The sequence below is a fragment of the Empidonax traillii genome, unplaced genomic scaffold (assembly GCF_003031625.1).
Source record: "Empidonax traillii isolate 1590-97213 ecotype Southwest subspecies unplaced genomic scaffold, ASM303162v1 scaffold1122:size435736, whole genome shotgun sequence".
Lineage (NCBI taxonomy): Eukaryota > Metazoa > Chordata > Aves > Passeriformes > Tyrannidae > Empidonax > Empidonax traillii.
In genome coordinates this window covers 342,731-358,697 of record NW_020956315.1, presented here as the reverse complement: position 1 = coordinate 358,697, position 15,967 = coordinate 342,731, and the positions used below count along the sequence as shown (strand labels likewise).

At 39.6% G+C, this 15,967-nt stretch overlaps 1 protein-coding gene across 1 annotated transcript in view; it reads right to left on the bottom strand.

The window, feature by feature from the left end:
* RHBDD1 (rhomboid domain containing 1) overlaps window positions 1-12,805 on the bottom strand; it is a 22,794-nt gene extending 9,989 nt beyond the window's left edge. Inside the window, exons 1-5 of the mRNA XM_027905102.1 lie at window positions 12,775-12,805; window positions 7,306-7,824; window positions 5,861-5,993; window positions 3,068-3,156; window positions 2,804-2,854 (exon numbers count right to left, since the gene is read on the bottom strand). Of these exons, the coding sequence (XP_027760903.1) occupies window positions 2,804-2,854; window positions 3,068-3,156; window positions 5,861-5,993; window positions 7,306-7,738 (706 nt within the window). The 5' untranslated portion in view covers window positions 7,739-7,824; window positions 12,775-12,805. The remainder of the gene's footprint in view (window positions 1-2,803; window positions 2,855-3,067; window positions 3,157-5,860; window positions 5,994-7,305; window positions 7,825-12,774) is intronic.
* Between the last annotated feature and the right edge of the window lie 3,162 nt (window positions 12,806-15,967).

The window sequence follows — 15,967 nt, the reverse complement described above, 5'->3', positions numbered from 1 at the left end:
GCTGGAGAATTGAGCTAGACTCTTCCTCCTTTTAACAACAGCGAGCAGAGAAAACAAGCTGAGAAAAACTGTGGCAAAAAAGTCCCATCTTTCTATTCCATTTCTGCATCTTCAAAAGACAAAGCTTTTATGATATTTTAATTTCCAGACGACTGAGCAAGGGATTTTGAAGAACTAAAGTTACAGAAATGTTGCCAGTGTCTTCCAACTGATGGAAAATTACACACACTTTTTTTTTTTTTTCAAAACGAGAAAAGTGGAAATCTGTTTGCATGAAACGAGCAGAGCATGCCATTTCCTTTTATCTTCAGATTATTACCATCAATGATAGTCCTGTGCTCTCTCATCAGTTCTATCAATTCCACGTGCAATGCGTGAAGGCTCTGTGATTAACAAGTACAGATGATGAAGTGAGGACAAACAAATAATTTCTTTTAAAAAACTGACTGTGGTAAGGAAAAAAAAAAAAATCCAAAAAACCAAAACTGCCCTCATTCTCCTCTGCCTTATGTTAATCTGAATAATCTTTTCCTCAGCTAGAAATTCATATTCTGGAGGCTTCCAAACGGACTATAAAAATCCTGGTACTAAAAGCATGGAATTATCTGATGAAAGAAAAAGGATGTTGTATTTTAAGTTTGTTCTACGGCTGTAAATTTCTCTCTGTTTGGTATTTCACGCTGTCATCACGTTGCAAGCGCTCAGAAAGCTGTAATCTTTTATTTTACAACGAGAAAGAGTTTTTGGTAACATCGACGTGTTCAAGGTGTTCCTATTAATCAAAATAAATGTCCTAATACTTTATTCATGAACTGCATTTTAGAGAAAATCTAATTCAGCTACTAAACACTAAATGTGTTAAAATTACACTTAAAGCCTTTTTTCTCCTAAAGCTGTTTCCCTGTACTGTTTCATAAAGTCTGCTCTGACCGTAACTTCATCTATTTTTCTATTTAAATGGGTATTTAAAGGCAGATCCTAATAAATCAGCGATGCCAAAAAGTGAAAAATTAATCAAGATATGCATCATTAGCCTATGACACTAGAACAAGTTGCCTTAATTCACAGATGGCCAAATTTATTACAGATATCATCCACCAAGCAAAAGGTTAAATCTTCCATTAAGACTCCAGCAAATAGGATGAAAGACAATTACAAAGTGTATGAACAAGGAATGAACAAAACAAATATGTATATATTTTTAATTGCAGTTATAAGTCATTTTAGATAAATTCATTTAGTACCAAAAAAAAATTAAATAGCTGTATCTAAAGCCAAGCTTGGAATTACAGGATAATTCAGGTTAACCCTCCCCATCTGCCTCTTGTCCATGCTCACTGTATGTCCACATCTTCGTTCACTTCATTTATTAACTATCTTTTATTTCTCTGCTGGCCTTTATCTATCAAGTGTTTTTTGACTTGGAAACTGGAATAATGAAAATCCTGGGTAAACACACTTCTGAGCTGGAACGATCCTTGTTGCTGTTGGTAAGGAAAGCAGACTAAGATAGCTGGTTTGGGAATGACAAAATGGATGCTTCAAAAATATCCAAGGGCCCAGAATCCTGCTTGTGGGAATTATGTAGTGTAATAATAAAATTAGAGATAGATCATGGAAGACAAGAATCCATCAGAGGATAAAAGCAGCCATAACCTTGGCTCAAAGTAAGCACATCTCAATTATAAAAGACTACACAAAATACAAAACCCCTCATGATGAAACATCAGAGAATACTAAGAATGATCAAATGCATGAAATAGTTTTCTTACAAGCAACCATATACACTCCAGTTTTCCAACTGGAGAGGAAAGATGACCCTTGTGAGTATAGGAGAACATGAAATACAAAAAGAATGAAGGTTTAGTTTCCCTTCCCAAGGAAGAACTAATGTGCATCAAATTAAATTAGCAGTTAGCAGGTTCAAAACAAACTAAAGTGACAGATCCTACACCAGGAAATAAACTGTGAAATTCTTCTTGTCTGATGCTGTAGGTGCTAAAAGTGTTCAAGTCTAGTCAAAGAGCTTTCGACAAATGGATGGAGGAAGAATCTACCACGGGCTATTGAAGACAAAAATTCCCCCACAAAACTTGCTGCTGAGAACATCTTTAAGCCACGACCCACTGCACACTGGCAGATACTTGAGAGGGTTCTCTCCATGTATTTATCCTGTTCTTACAGCAGATGCCCAGGAAAGAGCAGAACTCCCTGCAGGAGATGAGATCCACCTCCCTTGGCTTGGATCCAGCACACCCTCTCTCTCAGCCAGCTCCAGTTCTGCCCCTCTCAGACAAGGCCCCCCTCTATAATTTGTGTGCCCTCCATTTATCCTGGGGGAGGGAGGGGCTTTTTGCTCGTAAATTACTTCATTTACAAGAAGTGTTTGAAGGAAGAAGTTCCCTGTCAGAAGGGAAAAAAACATCCTAGAGTGGAACACCTAAACTTGCCAGATGAGGGCAGATTTACCAAGGTCCAAAGGGCTGCCATCAGTAGACAATTTTCCCATTGCTACTCCTTCTGCAGAAGGGATGATGTTTCCCAGAGGAAGCATTTTAGGAGTCATGACCTCACTTTGAGGCTTAAGCATTTGGTACAAAATACATCCACACACTTCTCCAAAGAGGAAAGGTGAGACATGCCCAGAAAAGTAATACAAGTTTAGTAAGTATACATATGTGCAGAATATTTTATAGACTATATATGTTCCATTTAAGTAGCTCCTCTATAAGTTTTCTACCATTAGTAAAAATTATTTTTAAAGCTGGAATCAATATTTTGTTAAGCTGATGAGAGTACTTACCTGAATAGTAGTCCCTTGGCCTGCCATGGTCAGTGAAGAAAGAAATGCCACCTAAATAAAAGAACAATGCATAAGTCAAATTCACTGGTTCTTACCATCCACATTTAAGAAAAAAAAGTTGATTTATTTTCTTCTGCATTCACTTCAATAATTTGTCTAAAAACATGCAAGAAAGGTCTGAATCTCTCCATGCAAGACTTAAATGAATTTTAAAAATAAACGTGTTTCTTATGCAGATTTTGTAAATCCAGCAAAATTCTATACCTGCACAGGCTTCCATGATCTTTTTCAGAGGTCCCTTAGTGTACATCAATCCAACAAGAATCCCTGCTAGATGCCCAGCAAAAGAAGTCCTACAAAATAGGAAAAAAATTGTGAGTAATGGAAAGGAAGACTTTTTTCTGGGGAGGGGGATACTGAAGGAAGAGCGTAGAATTTGTTGTAATCAAAGAGGTCCCTGACTGAGACCAAGCACAGAGAAATCACCTCCTGCAAGGACAAAATGCCAAGTTTTCTTTCTTCAAGACTAAAAGTTGGTAGGTATATACAGATATAGGAAAGTATCTAACAAATGCCCTGAAAAAACTGGAAATTAATTGGAGAGAACATTTTAATTGCTCAGTTAAAGGACAGAATACCCTTTCCTTAAAAGCATTTAAAGACTTCTGAAAGCAGCAAACTCATTTTAAACTTTAAAAAAGTAACACCACAGACTCAGACTGAAATATCTAGGCAGGTCTTACCAAAACCATTAGAGTTTGGAGTGAAAGCACAAGCACTGAACTTCCCAGCGGAATTATCAAGTAAAAGAAGTCAATACACTGAACATTAAAATTTCCTACTATGTGCAATTATAAATAACTCTTTTACACTGGTTGTCAAGTAATATAAGCTTTTTTGCCTTTCTGAAGTAGAAATGAAACCTCTACTGTAAAAATAGACTTTAAAATTGCATTTTTTACGTTCTGGTTAGCAATCAAAAGGAGTTACACAGATGGCATGTGCACTCAAGACAATACAACTTCCAGGCATCTCTGGCAAAAGGATACAGGGAAATGCACGTCACTAGAGGGAGGTAAAGATCAAATCTAAATGGACTGTTTTGCCACTTACCTAATCACAAACTTGTGTTGTGCTCTGTAGAGCTGTGGTTCTCTCCCATAAGTAACTAATGTCTTTTTTGGAAGAGTAACATGTACATGCTGTTGTGAAAATTAATAGGTAAAAAGGTAGCTAACAAAATAAAGGAACTAATTTTTCAAACAGATTTTTCCAAGTTCATGAAAAATGCATGCCTGACTTGGAAAATGTCTATCCTCAGAAAAATTAAATACTTAAAAATCAGCTCCTCTAGAAATCACCAACACAATGTGGATTCACTTAGGACTTAAGACACCACATGCCCAGTTCTAGGAGAGGCACAGAGATCAAACATAAAGTAACTTCTCACATGTCTGTTCTTCCACCAAACAAATAATCCCAAGGAGTGCTGTCCAAAGCCTACATCCCATTATCCTTATTTTATGGAAGGTGAAGATTAGAAGGATACTGCATGCCTTTTAAAATTTCCCCAAAACAAAATCATTATTGAGAAAGAAAACCATTAGATGCCAGTAAACCCCTAAATCCCCTCCAAGCAAACAAATCAAAGTTTTCAACAGCCTCAGTGTTACTTCAGGATCTGTCACTGGTTATGGATTCTCAGGTGATCCTGATGGATCAATCCAATAAGACAGGTCCAAATTTATATGCATTTTGACTGGACAGAATTCTGCCCCAAATACTGATCTCTTATCTATTCAAAATTAATTATGCAACTCTGTCTACAAAGGGACACTCCAGAGCCTGTAACTTGCCCTAAGGATGTAAGAGCAATGCCACGAGAGCTACAATTGCTGTGGTTCATTTCCACTCAGTTGGCAGTTACTAATCAAACATGTTGTGTTCTAGGTCATGAATTTCTGAAGTTACTACTTGTTTTCTATTATCATTTAAGGGCTGTGAGATTCTTCTGGGTAGAGGACACTGCAGAGGTTCAGACAAGGCACCAGCCTAAGCTTCCATAAAATTATGAAATGGTTTAGACCTTATTTCTGAACTTTTCATACTCTCTGTACCCCAAAGATATTTCTGCAGCAATGCAATGGAAAAACAACAGCACTCAACCTCTGAAACCGTGTTTTTCCTCTACCACAGCCAGTATGATATATGCTCATGGCTTGACTTCATACATAATGCTCTTCTCTTATTCTTTTATAATAAAATAAACGGTAGTGTTAAACATACCACAAATACAAACTCTGTTTTTGTAATACAAAAGTTTATACTGCACTTTTTTTTTTTTTTTGATCTTTCTGAAAAGTGGGACACTGGACATAAACTGTGATTTGGTCGTTTGTGGTGTTTGTATCTGTACTTCACATATATTCTGCAATATGGTTTGCAGTTATAAAATATTATACAGGATGATTTGCAAATACAAGTCCAAAAATCAACAGCCAAAGAAGAGAAAGGCCCTGTTCTCACAGAGGAAGGGGTGGCTGAACTGTGCTGGCAGAGCAAGGCATGCAGGAAAATTGAGGGAGAGGATCAGCAAGGACAGTGACACTCCATAAAACTGGTGGAATATCAGGTAATAGTTTTATCAGAACTCAGAGGAGCGACTAAACCAGGCAGAAGCGAGCAGGATGGAAATGGCAAGCCCACAGTGGAATGCTGCTTTGCTCAGGAAGCCCTTGGCACTACCGTGTGTTAGTCTGGTTACTTTGTTGAAAACACACATCCCTTTTCCTTGCCCATCAGCTTTTGTTATCTTCCCTTCAATACTCAGTAACACCTTCAGGGAAGGTGTTACTACTTAGAGCATTTCAGTCTTTTATTTATTATTGTGCTCAAAACAGAGGGTGTTCAGGAAAAAAGAAGACCCGTGGCCTCGAGACTTAATTTTGTAACCCTAAAATTCCACCTGGGTACCAGCTAACACTGCTCATGCTTCACCAGACACTTCAGAGAGCCCAAAGCACCTTCTCCTGACTCTGAAACGTTAAACGCACTTACCCTGGGGCGATGAAATGGATAGCCAGCAGCTCCACCCAGCAGGCGTATTTACTGGAGAGCCGCACCCCGAGGACGGTGCTGACCCTTCCCGGGTTGTAATGGTTGTTAAGAACCTTCAGAGCAAACAGGACTCCTGCAAACAAGAAGAAATGGCATGAAGAGAAAGGTGCTCCTGCACAAATAACAGAGAATGCAAGCAGTTCAGGCTAAGGGACTTGAAGAACCATGCAGTTCCACAGCACCACCAAGCATGTTGCTGCATGCCAGAACAACAGCTCTAAGCTGGTTTTTCAGTGATACTTTTCAATGACTTCAAAAAAAAAATAAAAGGATATAAAAATGATGTATTTGTGTAACAGCCAATTCTAGGTAGGTTTTTAATATGCCGACTCACTGTAGCTATTCAGGGATTCCAAACGACACAAGTTTTAAAATGGGAGTTCCAGGTGAAATAATTGACAAAAATAGTGAACTGAAAAAAATTTGCTGCGATTTGGGAAAAGCCATTACTGAAAACAAGACAAACAGATATGTGTGAAGCTTAACAGTAGGCTCAAATTCTAAATTAATGAAAAATCATCTTACATATACTCCAGAATCACTTGTTTCTGAAAAAAAAAAAAAAAGCAGATAAATCACCTTTAAACACAGTAAATAATCACTCATTTCTAGTTGACTGCAACTGTTTCATCGTGCAAGCAACAGCTGATACAATGGAAGGAATCTGAAGAACTTATGGGAAGTTGCAAGTGTTTGTGAAAAAAAGTTCCTCCCGAGAGAAAGCGCTCAGTGGTCTGAAAAAAAAACCTGAAAAATCAGCAAGTCCAAGTTTTGCCATGGACACACTGACATTGTGGCACAGGCAGCCAAACCCCTCAGGGAAAAGGAGTTTGCACTCAGGGCCCCTAAAGCCTCCACAGAGGCCAATATTGGAAGGGGGCATGACTTGTTATTCAAGGGTGGGTGACCAAAGATCAGAAGCTCCAAGTGAGCAGCTCCCAGGATGTTCCAACCAGTACCCATTGGAACATCACAAAGAAACCCTCAGAGGCATGAATAATTTCTAATTGAAGCTAAAAATTTTAAACTGGTAGATTTTTCTGGGAAGCCACCTAATGAGCATTACTGACATCAGAAAATGAAACCCCTCGGACTTCAATCCATCAGTGGTATTAACCAGGAAACACAGTTCCAGCAGGATGAAAACAGTTTTCGTGTTCTCAGGTAAAGTCACTGTCGGTCACAAGAACACGAACTGAATTACATGATGTTCATACCCAGAGCACAGGCTTTAAATGAAAAAATAGGAAAGCTTTACTAACATGACAATCACATATACAGGGAAACGGACACCCATCCATTTTCTGCAATTAACAATTATCCTTCCATAGCACCTCTAAATAACTAAATTTATGTATGTAAATTGGACCAACTCTGTGTTTTACCTGAAAAACCTACACCACAGCTCATCCCATAGGAAGGGTCATCCAGAATTTTCACGAGGAGGAATTCCAGCACCACATACACAAGTCCAATCAGCACGGAAAACACCGCAATTACGTAGGCAAACCACACGCTCTTCAGCTTTTTTTCCAGCATGATCCCCTTCCAAAGCATGGAAATCATGTTATAGTACAAATGCCAGTCATCTGCGTGGTGGAAAGGAGACAGCAGCAAGCGCTGCCAGTCCTTTCTGTAGATGGCTTCGTTGACACTGATGCACACTTCAGCCAGCGGCCTCACGGGGTTCAGGAAGAGAAAAACGTTCAGTGCAAGCACCCCCAGGGTAACAGGAGGAATGTTCTGGAGTCCCACCTGGGAGATTTGATAAAGCAGCAAAAGCAGCCCGGCATTGACTCTTCCCTGCCTTCGTTGCATTATTACTGCTCGTTCATGGGAATGGGAAGATGATTCCGATTTCTGGTCTTCTGTTCAGTTTCAAAACCATACAAGATTTGGAAATTCTGAAAGAAAAAAAAGGTAACTTGTTAAATGCCTTTTTGGTTTTTTTAACACTACAAATTCATCAAGGTAATCAGCTGAGACCTCTTTTATATCAGAAGAAAAACTTAAGTGAGAATGGAAATCAGAATTTTTAAACTGATATGAGGCACAAAGAAAGAGATTGATACATAAAATCCAAACAAGCATTGTGAGACAAAGCAGTCTTCAACCTCACTTTCACAACTCAGGACAGGTTTTACTTAATCTGCAAAATATCTGAGTGTTCTAGATATATTCTCATTATTGTTCTCATTCACTCAGAATTATTAAAATTTCAAGAAGGAAAAAAAAGAAAATTAAAAATTCTCTAGAATCTCTGTTTCTGGGCTTCCTATCTTTGCTACATATTTATTTTTTCCACGACTGTTTTTCAACTTTTACAAATAGTCAAAACAAGCAAAGCACAAGAATTAACAGTTACAATTTCAAAAAGTAACAGAGAGACAGTTAAGCACTCCTAAATGTAAGCTTTGAAAATGGTTACTGCTTTCCTAGGGATTAGGACACAGACTTTAGTTTAAAAGTATGTGATGGAGAAAGGAAAACTGTAGGAGGAAAGAGCAGCATTACCTTCTTTTTCACTACATAAAAAATAGCTGAACTTGTTAACATACTAATTTTATTTAAATTCCTAAATTCTTTAAATTACATTTATGTTTACTACAGCAATCTAAGAGAAGAAAAGAAACTAACTTGGTTGGGGTTTGTATCCTCAAAACAACTGCAGTGGAACAGAATGCAGGTAAAATGTCTTTGCTACGTTACACCAAAAGTCACTGCATTTTTTCCCGTGGTCTTCTCCTGGAGATGCTCCTCAATATCTAAGCCTTGGCCAGGACAGAGTGGAAACTGCAGAAAGGCTCTTTATACCAGGCCAGTTCTGGGACCCAGAACTAACTACACTGGTGCCTCCAAAAACCAGCTTCTAATCCTCACATTTAACTCCAGAGACCACAGCTGTTGCCCCCACAAACTTCAAATGAGCCAACCTGTTAAAGTGTAAATTGATCGTTGCAGATAATTGACACCACCGGCCTTGGGTGTTAAAGTTAACACTACAAAAAAAAAAAAAAATTAGTTAATCAAAAGTTTAATCAATGTTATTCTCTTTTCCCACACCACTTGCTCAGCTGTTATCAGGTATAGTGACACCCCCAAATTATTCTCAGATTCCCTTGCCCAGACCTCTGCCTTTTCTTGTACCATTTTTTCTATCACAAAACACTCAACATAAAAACTCCTAGAATTTAAAAGTCATTTGAACATAAGTTATATGGGAACCTCGAGATCTTGCCGTACCACGTTGTTCAAATTGCCAAATACTACAGCCTTGCATTTTAAACTTTCCATCTCCCTTTTGATACTCTTGAATTTCCAATATTTTAACATACGTGCACCTAAGAAATGAAACCCCATACAACACAAAACCATACAATAATCATGCAACACGCCTGGGAATGGTTTACACCGTGATTAAGGCAGTGCTAGAGGTGCTGTAAATCATTCCCATCACTGGGAGCAATCAAAAATGTCAGCCAAGAAACACCGTGCGTTCGATTGTAGGGGGGAAAAAAAGATATAAGAAAGAAAACAGGAGTTATTTGAGAGCCTCCTGGAATGCAACTCTCAGAAAACATATAGAGCTTTCAACTGTTTGAACATTCCTTCTCAGCCTCTACCCTGTTTATTAAAAGGCTAATGAGGCTTCAAACAATGAAGCACTCTTTCCTTTTTCTTTTCCTGAAAACATGCCACCCACTTCAAAATGGACAAATTTCCAGAAGAGACTTGAAAAGGACATTTGTCTCGCATCCAACCGGCCACGTGGCTGCATTTTTGTCACCTACTCAAGATAAATGTCTGAACTAAGCATTCTCGGAATTTGTTTGTTTGTTTTGTGCTAACCGAGTGTAAAACATTTAAATCTTTTATTTTTACTGTGACAACCCCCTCTCGCTCACTTGGCAACCGTAAAATATTATGACTTCATATGACTGAAAAATCATGTAATAAAGTAAATATTTTAGCAAAATACCAGTTAAAATGAAATGTCGTGCTGTCTTTTCCCGCAGCTGTAATTTGAATCCAGAAGGAAAGAATCTTCCTGTGTCCTTGCTCCCCCAAAATGGACAGAACCACCCTGAAATTCTGATTTATGTTTAAGTGAAAACCAAAGCTCTCAACCATTTTACTGAGGCCCTCAAACTTTGGAAGGGGGTGAGGGAAAGGCATAGCAGAGGAAAAACAGAACAAAACAAAACAATGCAAGAAAGCAACCCAAAACTCTGAAACATAATGAATCATCCTGTTTATATTCAATATGTGTGCAAGGAGAAGGTCAGCCACAAGCTGTCAGCTACAATAAGCTTTGAAATGTACACTCAATTACACAGTTCAAAACAAAGGCAAGGTTCTGACTTCATTATAAAATTAATTGCTTCATAAAGAATGAGTTCTGCATTCATCAAACGTGCCTTTAAAGAGCATAACGTGCTTTCATTCACAAAGGAACGCTGAATGGTGAAAAGGCAGTTTTTCAGAATTTGGTGGGAGAAGCCACCCATCTTTTGTACAAAAGTTTTAAAGCAATTTAGGTCAACAACCACCTCGTTGGAAGGAAACAATACAAAATTAAATATCAATACAAAATGACTACATAAAAGGTTACATCACAGCCTTTTTGTTATGCAACATTTTAAAAGTTCTCTGTGAGAATAAGGAAGTTCTTCTGCCTCTTATGTCTGGCTTCAGCATGAAAATTGAAAATCTTTTATAGCCCTTTAATCCTCTTAAGTACTACTAAAAAGAAGTCCTTAACAAAATAAGCTTTTAAGCTAACAACTCCAATTTAAAACTGAAAAGTCACACTCTGAAGGGTGTGACAATTACTATTCACAATAATATATACAGGTTAAACAATACATGCCAAGAGTAATTTTGGACACCTCATCCCAAAATAAATGAGACAGCTTTGAGAGGGAAGAACCCAAGGGACTAGGTCGAATCTCATACTCTGCCACACATCTTAAGTACGAAATCTGAGAGACTCAGCATTTAGGTTTTTAATTGCCTCATCAGTTTGGCAACTGCTGATTAACCTAAAAAGAAAAAAGAAGTATTCAAATTGTTTAATTATTATTAACATGCACGGGAAGCCCTGACAATTTTGGACCCAGGTTTTCATGCACAAAAGAGAAATCAATTTGGTTTATAAGTCATCCATTTAAATTTAATTAGGCTTAGTACACCAATCTAAATATCAGAACAAGCATCCACTGGATGAGAAACGTTATTGGATGCAACAGAGTCTCCAAAAGCTCTTCAGTTTCTGAAAAATCAGAACAATAATTACTGACAACTTCTTTATATTGTGATCCAGGAAATTACTGAAAATATGCCCATTATGTGACTAATCTACTACTAATTTTATTTCTTCCTGATATTTCAGCTTCTTTGTAGACTCTCTCATAACAGACATTAATTAGTACTACCTCCCAAAACACTAGGATACATCTATGTTAATTGAAGTTAGAGCAGCAAAATAATAATAAATATTTATATCACTTTACAGGTGAAGGCGAGGGGATGTCACAGTTTAAGAAAATAACAATACACCAGATCAACAGTGAACTTCAGATTAGGCCACAGAGTTTTAACTTCACAGATGTTTAACTCTAATTAGGGTCAGGAATTTGGTTTTCAGTCGGATATTTTGGTTTAGTTGATTGCAATAGTTACACTTGCATAATCCTAGAACTGAATAATCATACTAGAAGACCCTCATCCTTTATCTCAAGAATTTTGTAATATAATTAAAAATTAAGCCACCAATGATTGTCTGACTCCACTTCAGAAGTGAGAAGCACAAGGACTCTTAAAACTTTAGCATTCCTTAGTTTGTATCGCTTTGAAGGAAAATTTGTCTTATTTTCTAATACAATCCATTTTAAAAAATACTGGTTAAATACCCAAACAACTCCAAAACACACACTTTGCAGTACTGGTGTTATGCTACTCTTGCCAACACCTCAAATCTATCTCAGTTAATAAAATGCAGTTCCAGGAAGAACACCTTTGTGCTATTTCAGGAAACCAAACCAGCTCAGGTATTAATTACACTTTAAAACCACCTGAACTACTTAAACTCCGTGTTAGACAAGCATGAGAAAGTTTATCAAACAAGCTGAGGTTCATTTTGTCTTTGCTTGCTTGCTTGTTTGTCTTTTAAAGAACTTTTTTAAAATTACTTACAGCTTTGCTGCTGTTTGTTTGTTTGTTTTTACCAGTTTATCGTTTTGACAAAGAAAGGGGGCTATAGTTCCGGTCAGACATTATTTATTTACTTATATATTAGTGTGTTATTTATAGAATATATAAAAACATTGCCGTAGGAAAATGGAGTATGATAATAACAAGAACAATAATGTGTTGAAGCTGAGAGGAGCAGCAGCACAGGAGAGGGTGTGGCAGCATGAGGGGCACCCGATGACTCTGCGGGTTCCCACACTCGGCTCCTGCGGGCCCCGCTCCCTCCTGCGCGGCCAGAGAGCCCTGCGAGGAACAAGCGCCACAAAAACGATAGGGGGGAAAAAAAAAGCTGCGCCAGGCGGCGAAAGCGAGAAATATCAGGTACTCGTACGACTCCCGAAACTCGCTTCGCTCCCTCAGCTTCCCCCGCCACTAAAGCCTCGGGGAGGGAACCCGGGCAGAGAGCGCTGGGCTGGCGGTACCGGCAGCCCCGGCTCCCCACACACTGCCGGGCCCCGCCGGCCGGGGAGCCGCTCCTGAGCCGGGAGGCAGCGGCAGGGCAGGAGGGGAGGGAAAGCCGGAGCCGCCTCCCTGCCCCTGCTCCCGCCTCACGCCCCTGCCCGCCCGCCGAGGCTCCAGCGCCCCCCCCGCCCCGCACTCACGTTCTCCGCCGGCAGCGCCCGGGCCCTCCCGCCGCCACCCGTGCCGGGACCCGCCGGGCCGGCAGGGGCGCTGTGCTGGGTGCTGAGGGGGCGGTGATGAGAGGGCGGTGATGAGGGAGGTGCCCCCGCCGTCCCCCTCAGCCTTATCCGCGGGGCAGGCGGGGCCGACAGGGAGCGAGCGAATGATAAGCGGCCGCCTCTCAACAAAACCCCTTGGAAGAGCCGCCCGCCTGCCCGGTTGGGAGCTCTGAGCTGCGCTTTTGCTGCGAAAATATCGATTAGTGGTGCCGCTCGCCATTCAAACGGGTAATCAGGTTCCCTTTGCACGTGCTGGTTCTGCAAGCTTAATAGAGCGGGGACTTTTTTTCAAGTAAAAAAAACAAAACAAAAAAACAATTAGATTGCCACATCACAGAGTCAGTTCGGTTGGAAAAGACCTCTGAGATGATCGAGTCCAGCCTGTGACCGAGCATCACCACGTCAGCCAGACTGTGGCACCGAGAGCCACGTCCAGTTTTTCCTTAAAACACCCCCATCGCCTTCCCGGGCAGCCCATTCCAACCTCCAGTCCTCCTTTCTGTGAATAATTTCTTCCTAATATCCAACCTAAACCTCCCCTGGCACAGCTGAAGACTATATCATACTAGTACTCGCGGAGAGGACTAGTCACTGGTGTCACTAATCGCTGCATTGTTCCCCAAATTTGACACAGATACCCAGACTGTGAGTTTTGTTATTAATACTGACTAGGGGACACACCGAGCAAATTATAAATGCCTCAAATAATTGGTTATCATAGAAATGCTGGCAAGCCGATGGTGCAAATATGTGACTAGAAATGAATCATGCAAGCCCCACAGCCAAGGCTACATGTAAAAGGCCCTATTTTGCCGTCGTTTATGTGGCACTTTAGGTTTCACAGAACATTTTGGCAACTCGCACAAGTATGTCATAGAATTTATAAGAAAATTGCATTCTGCCCTTCCAAAAACAGCACACAGCTCAGCAGACTGGCAGGCATGAAAGGGGCTGAATTCCTAGAAATAGGGTGGAGATCAAGTTAAAGGAGCAGGCTTTGCCAAAACAAGCAGCTTCAGCATAGTCCTCGCTTCCAAGGCTGAACAGCAGCCAAAAGAGGAGGGCAGACTCGGTGTGTGCCACCATTTAGACACGTTATCTTAAGCTCCTTAGTTCTGGCACATTTAGATCTGTTACCTCAATTAATGCGAATCATAGTAATTCGTAGAAATCACAGGATGTGGGAGTTAAAAAATGCCTAAACTGATAGATTTTCTATCATAGCCCAGGTTTTCTACAGTTGGCACCATTTTCTGTAATAGCATACTGCATTTTCATGCAATATAATTCCAGTCCCTAATTCTTAAAAATGCGGTATTTATTGCCTGGGTACAGGTCCAGATCTTATTACTGGGTGTGCAAGTCCTGAGGTTGTGGTTCTCTTCTGGGACCTAGAAGAGCCTAGTTCCATTCCTGCATCAGCCTGAGAAATCATGGATTTTAATATTCACTCTTCTCAGGTCCTTATTGGATAATAGAAGTCACAGGAACAATGAGAGGCTAAGTAAACAAAGCCTGTGTTTTGATGCTATAATTAATGGGCCACATAAATAGCTAGATTAAAACAAACAAACGAACAAACAAACGCTTTGTACTTTTTACCCACGTGGGGGATTTTATGCCCATTAAGCTCTTCAAATTTGGTGGGCTTTTCCTTGTTCTTACACAAATTTTCCTAAAAACCCACCAGATTTTCTGGGTTGTTTTATACTTACATAAATAGCTGGTTATAAGAAGAAAAAGAAACACCTGCTGCTCCCTTTCTTTAATCTCATGCCACCAATCACCTCATGGATTTCTTTTACCTCTTCGTCTAAATGTTAATTTCTCTTACAACAAAATTCAATAAAATGAGAACTTCTCTTCACAAACTACAACTTCCTTTTGTGTGGAAAAATTCAGATTTTGACATGCATGTCCCACATGTGCTATTGCTCAGGTTTCCTCAACATGAAAGATATCCTTGAGCGAGAATTGCCGAAGGGCTGACACATAAAAGATGTAAGAAAATATCCCTTTCCATTTAAGCAACTATTAACAGTGTATGTTTCCTGGCTACGTCTGGCCTGATTAGAAAGAGAATTTAATACCTGGAAAGAAAATAAAGAAAAAAAAAACCCCAAAATATCACTTTCAGAAGCCACGCACACTGAGTACAGGAGTGACGCATACGGCGAGCGCTGCTTACGCCTTCCTGCTAACTATATAATCCATGTAAATATTTATCACCCAGCTATTATCAGTGCAAACATACAGCTCAGTCATATGTTGACCCATAACGAAAAAGTGACATTGAGATCTTTGCTTAATAGCACAAGGCTTTAAACGAGTTTTAGGAGCAGTAGAGCAGATCTCAGAACACTCATTTTTTTTCAGCGTGCAACAGTTTGGGAATGAACATCCTGCTGTGAATGCATGGATGCAAATTAAATCCATATCTGAAGGATTTTTTTTTTCTTTAATTAATGCTGGGAATCTGATAGCAGCATATTTGAAACGTTGTTTATGTTAATCTTAAAGGAACTAGTTAGGACTAGCCTGTAAATGTAAGAAGAATGTCAGAGTGTAGTTATGGGAAAGGAACTTTGACTTTCCTAGACTGTCAGTACGTGACAGTGTTTACAAAGAGTAGAAGAAGAGAGAAGCAGTAACCCAGAATTTGATACACAGAACGTTACGAGTCTGTCAGAAAATTAACAAAATACAGATGATTAAAGGGCCAGTTTAAACATGTTGTTAGTTTATATACAGCTTACTGTACCGCTGCTACCAGTCTGGTTCTGAAAACATAATGCCTGTGGAAACTGTGGAGGCAAGACTTCTGGAGAGATACAGATGGAAATATGATCTGATAGCAAATGTTTTGTATGAATTCAGGGCTTACTCTTCTGGAGCCTTTGATCTGACATGAACATTGGGTTTACATTTAACACTGGTAGCCCACCCATAGTAATTAATCTCTCCTTAGCTGGCAGTGCACTTTCCCCAATCCAGCTGCCATCATCACCAGCACTGTAACTTTATGATACAATTTGGACAAATGGAGTGAAAAATGGAGGTGCTTTCTCTCCAGCTTATAGAGATAAAACGGAATATATCCTGGAGGATCCTAATT